General features: G+C 40.5%; 1 protein-coding gene across 1 annotated transcript; it reads left to right on the top strand.

The window, feature by feature from the left end:
- Nucleotides 1-1,058: 1,058 nt before the first annotated feature.
- Nucleotides 1,059-5,454, top strand: ndufa13 (NADH:ubiquinone oxidoreductase subunit A13). The gene is made up of 5 exons (XM_086203483.1): nucleotides 1,059-1,222; nucleotides 4,479-4,557; nucleotides 4,638-4,709; nucleotides 4,794-4,863; nucleotides 5,233-5,454. Exons 1-5 carry the CDS (start codon nucleotides 1,129-1,131, stop codon nucleotides 5,350-5,352), a joined length of 435 nt encoding a protein of 144 aa, XP_086059609.1. The 5' UTR covers nucleotides 1,059-1,128; the 3' UTR covers nucleotides 5,353-5,454.
- Nucleotides 5,455-5,768: the final 314 nt, after the last annotated feature.

Genomic DNA, 5,768 nt, shown 5'->3' with positions numbered 1-5,768 from the left:
CACTTAATTTCATTTGTTTTATCTAGCTGATATGACAGTCACCAGGATGCTACTACTCCTGATCCACAGGAAGGGTTGTCATACCCTCAGCGGTGTTGGGGAGGGATTACCTTCGAAATTTGTACGCCATCAGGATGTGTCCTAAGTGGAAGAACAAGATAAACGATTGATGAAACTATTGGGCAGTAATGGCTAATGTGGAAACCCGCCACGGGAAGGCAGGAGGGAGATTGATGACGTCACACGTCAAAATGGATGTAACAAAAAAGTTGAGATGGAAGATAAACATCAGTCTGCAAGACATCTACACATTCAAATATATAAAAATCTTAATATATTAATGTGTAATTTACTTGAATGTATAAATTTGAGTCTTTTTAAATATACTCTTAGTCTACTACCTTCTAGAGCAAGTATTGATTAATGTACAAATCAATCACATGATCAGCTCTTTACATACAGGACATATGGAATTAAACTACAGAACAACACTAAGCGACTGGATTTGACAGGTCCAGCCCACTGTAACAGTGATTAATAATATTTAACAAATCATGGCCCCTCATCTAACCCTGATAATTTAATGTCTCAACTGTGAGATTGAATAACTGATGTACCAGGGATATTTATCAAAAGAGTTTAGAGCCCAAGTTCCTTTTAATATAATATTGTTTAAGCATTTACAGTAATTCTCTTTAAATATAACACAGTGTATTTTATAAGGTGTTTCCATTATATTTCAGATCGCCATTCCAAACTTATACAACACAAATGTACTGTACCTGAGGAAGTTAGTGACTGTCCTGACTTACACTGCACTGGATCAAATTATTTGAAGAAAAAAACATCAATTAATATATTATGATTAGGGGTAAAATAAAATAAAAGAAGAAAACTGAATTAACAATGATTAGGGTATTTTTGTTTTACCGTGTGTTTTATTTTTATTATTTTCTATCAGGCAGACCAAACTGAACCCCTTCATTAAGCTAAAGCGTATTTGAAGAAGTGAGAAACTACGCCCGCGCTGGCAGGTGGGGGCGGTAAAGAGCCTCTGGATGTATGAGAGAAGAAGAGCTCGTTCTGTGACGTTAGTAGTGTGTTTTGGAGGAGGCCGGCTGGAGGAAGATGGCGGGGTCCAAGGTGAAGCAGGACATGCCTCCTCCGGGAGGCTACGCTGCCTTTGACTACAAGAGAAATCTACCGAAACGGGGACTCTCGGGTACATACACCCCACACTCAGCTAGCTAACCCCGCAGACACTGTTCCTAAATCCTGAAACGCAAACCAGGACAGGAGGATAATAACCTGCAGAACAGTAGCTAATGCTAACGGGTTAGCGGCTGTGGGTTAAACTTTGCTGCTAATTAGTTAAAATTACAGTGTTTGTGCTTTGGTGGCTCGTACATTGATCCCCGGTGTATGGAGAAATAATGACCTTGACCAGTAACACAACTGTCTTTGACAGCTGAACAACGACTTCACGATCTTTGCGCTATTAGCCACATGCTAACTAGTTAACGTTTGTTGTCAAATCATTTTTTGTGTGTGTTCGAGATAGTTAAACGTTTTAAGCCTTTACGTATTTCATTCAAACATGTTGCTTTACGAATTGGGTATTAGTATGTAGGTTAGTCAAGGCACCAGTGAAATAAGGAGGTTTTGTTATGTGTTGTGACAAGCGTGTCATGTGTGATTTTTTTTTGACGTGAGTCGCTCTTACGGATCTATACGATCATCACTTTCTACTAGTGAGGCTTTCAAATCCATGACTGTTTCTCTGTATAAGGTCACCTTCTTATCAAACCTGTTAAATGCTATATATTTGTGACAGTACATATTGTTTCTGTGCTAAACCAGGGTATGTGAACAGGGGTGGTGTTGACTTTCAACACCTCAATTTAACGAGGGCTTCTGCAGCAACGTTAATTGGAATAGAAATGGAAGTTATTATGGTTCTGCTCGTTCGTTTGAAACAAGGCATGGATGGAGCCTGTCTGTCACATCCAGCTCTATCACACCATGGACGACCTAACACCTGTAGAGTGGAGTGTTGTAATATCTAACAAGCTTAAATAAGTTACAAAAGAGAACTGAATGAAACCGTCAGTCCAAGTGTCAGTGATGTGCCTGATGCCTGCCTGGGTGGTGCTGATAAGAGCTTGTGGAATTTGTATCTTTTGCATTTCCCTTTTACAGTCACAAACCTGTTGAGTTGTCATGGGAGGATTTTGTCTCTGCTTTTTGAGGATGATGTGGTCCTTTTAGCTCCATCAGGCTGCGACCTCCAGCTCTTGCTGGGACAGTTCGCAGCTGAATGTGAGGTGGCTCGGATGAGACTCAGCTCCTCCAGGTCTGAGTCCGTGGTCCTCAGCTGGAAAAGGGTGGCCTACATACTCCAGGTCAGGGGGGAGGTCCTGCTTTAAGTGGAGGAGTGTCTCAGGATCTTGTTCACGAGTGAGGGTAGGATGGAGTGGGAGATTGACAGGCAGATTGGGGAGGCGGGAGCTAAACCAGTATGTTGTGGTGAAGAGGGAGCCTAGCCAGAAGGCGACGCTCTCGATTTACCGCTAAATCTACATTCCAACCCTCACCTATGGTCATGAGCTCTGGGTAATGACCGATAGAACGAGATTGCGAATACATGCGGCCGAAATGAGTTTCCTCCGCAGGGTGGCTGGGCTCTCCCTTAGAGACAGGGTGAGAAGCTCAGTCATTCGGGAGGGGCTCAGAGTAGAGCTGCTGCTCCTCCATGTTGAGAGGAGTCAGTTGAGGTGGTTCGGGCATCTGGTGAGGATGCCTCCTGGACGCCTCCCTCGGAGATGACAAATGCGTGTTTTATTAAGGGAAGTCCATGTCTGATACGAGGATGGAGACCTCATTCTGCAACTAGAGAAATATGATGTCTACAAGGCTAACAGATTTGTTCTCCTGTGTGTGTGTGTGTGTATGTATATGTGTATGGATGTATATATGTATATGTGTGTGTGTATATACATATATATGTATATATATATATATATGTATATATATGTATATGTATGTATATATGTATGTATATATGTGTATATATTTGTGTATATATGTATATATTTGTATATATGTATGTATATGTGTATATATGTATATGTGTATATATATACATATATACATATACATACATATGTATGTATGTGTATGTGTATAGGTATATGTGTATATATATGTATATGTGTATATATATACATATATATATATATATACACACATATATATATATACATATACATATATATGTATGTATGTATGTATGTGTATATATATATATATATACACACACACACACACATATATATATATATATATATATATATACACACATACATATATATACATATATACATATATATATATATATATATATATATATATATATATATATATATATATATATATATATATATATATATTATAGCTAGCCCTCTGGTAGGCCACGAAATGCTTTACCTGGGAATAAGAATCCAGCGGCATCAGTGTGGGGACGATGATGGAAAAGTTTCTTCACGTAACAGTGTGGGTTTGTCGCTCCAAGAAAAATATGAAATTTTTTAACATTGACATAATCTGTTTTTGTAAATTGAGCTCAAATGTGTGGAGTAAGTCTTGATGCAATCGTGTAAGCAGCTGAAAAGCTTCAGAACTGAAGCAACGCCTGCCTGGATTAGAATAAATGAGATTAGCCAATTTAATTTAGGATCTTTTATATATTTAATTATTTAGAAGAATTATTAGAAGACCATACAATTCAACATCACCATACAGAGCTGAGCAGCTTTAACACTTGCTACTAAACATGAGTCCAACAGAGGGCGCTGCCCTCCTTGAGATGAGACTCAAGCTCATTCTTGGTCCCTCTGCTGAAAGGCTGGCCTCTTCACATAATCAGAAGGTCTCAAAAAAGAGCTAAGCATTGAAATGTGTTGTTGCCTGTGTCGGTTTAACAGCAGCAGGTTTGATCCACCACTGTTGTATCAAGGAACACAGCAGTGAGTTGGGTTTTTTTGACCGAGCAAGCTAACACTCCAGACCTGTGAACAGAAGAACGTGCCCTGAAATGGTTTTCAAAACGAGCACCAGGCGGATTCATTACCTGAAAGCAGACAACACTCCAGGATCAACAGTAAAAGTATCTCTGTGCTGCCAGACGAGCTCGCCAACAACACAGCGCGTCTCACTATCGTTTTAGTTTTTCAATTTGCCCTATGGGCGATAAAAAGGCCCAGAAGTAAAGAACCCAGAGCAGGTCCTGATAGACTGGTTTGATCAGTCACCAGAATCAACATCACGTTGCGTAGAAGACACAAAACTTAACATCCTGTTTGTTCTTCTCTCTGCTTCACTTGTTTTTCTTTTTTTATGTTGTGAAGATGTATTTATACTCTCTCTAGAAATGATATCTGGTGTGTCAAACAGTGGCTAACGCCATGTCTGGTCTGCAGGATACAGCATGTTTGGGATCGGCATCGGCATCATGCTTTTTGGCTACTGGAGGATCTTCAAATGGAACAGAGAGAGGAGGTAGGAACATTCCACCAGCATGTTTGCTCACTCTCAGGCTGAAAGAAGCAGTGGTGTCATGAGCTGCTACTGCGTTGCAGGCGCCTGGAAATCGAGGAGCTGGAAGCCAGGCTAGCTCTGATGCCTCTGCTGCAGGCCGAGAAGGACCGCAGGTTGGCGACTAACACACACGCTGATGTTGTAGACTCGCTTGTGACATCACTCAACCTCTAACAGTTGACTTCCTGTCTGGACAGAGTCTTACGCTTGCTGAGGGAGAATTTAGAAGAGGAGGCCATTCTCATGAAGGATGTCCCAGGTTGGAAGGTAAAGGAAAGCTGTGCCCCCCCCCCCAAACATTTCATAGAATGTGGTCACATGGTCAAATTTTCCTCGAGTGTGGAAGTCATGGAAATGGGTCATTAAAATTGGGCATGAACCCTGTATGAGAAGTACATTAATAAATGTTGGGAATACAACACTTAAATTAGTCAAATATAGATACCTGAAAATATCAATGTTACCTCCGATAGACAGAAAGATGTTTGAATTGACCACAATATAACAATGTCTTCCCATGTACTTATACTGCGTTTATATAAGTTTGTTTCTCAACAAAGGCAACAGGTTCATCTGGTGAATCAACGTGGGTGTGTGTGTGTGCGTGTGCGTGTGTGTGTGCGCGCATGCTCACAGGTCGGTGAGAGCGTCTTCCACACAGACCGCTGGGTCACACCCCTTTCGGAGGAGCTCTACAACCTGCGGACACGCGAGGAAGCTCTGAACAGCCGCTTCGGCTTCTTGAAGTATCTGTAGACGGAGTGTGTCACGTTCCACAGTCAGAACCAGGAAGACCCGCGTTCTCTCTCAACTCAGCTTGTACATGTTCCAATATTAAAGTTCTGTTTTTTTTCTGTATCTCATCCTGGTTTAATGGCTTTTTCTTCATCCGGCTCACGGTGCAGCTGTTAAATGGATCATTTCCTCAGTTGCTGTTCAAGAAAGTTTAATGGGTCAATACTCTTCTCATCAAAGTACATTTAATGGTTACCAACATGACTTTTTATGAGGTTACATTGCAAAATACTTCAAATACACACATACATTTGTAGACTTGTAATAGTTAAGAGCTGCACCAACTGATTAATTAGCTGATTCAGTGAAAACTAATCAACTTTTTTCAAAATGAATCAACTCAGTTTTTGTTTTTCAAGCAAAAACACAAGATGTTT

Source organism: Aulostomus chinensis, chromosome 5 (assembly GCF_037954235.1).
Source record: "Aulostomus chinensis isolate RoL2024-O1b breed Wild chromosome 5, RoL_Achi_v1.0, whole genome shotgun sequence".
Lineage (NCBI taxonomy): Eukaryota > Metazoa > Chordata > Actinopteri > Syngnathiformes > Aulostomidae > Aulostomus > Aulostomus chinensis.
The sequence above is the reverse complement of the archived record's forward strand: the minus strand, read 5'-3'. Positions and strand labels throughout refer to the sequence as shown.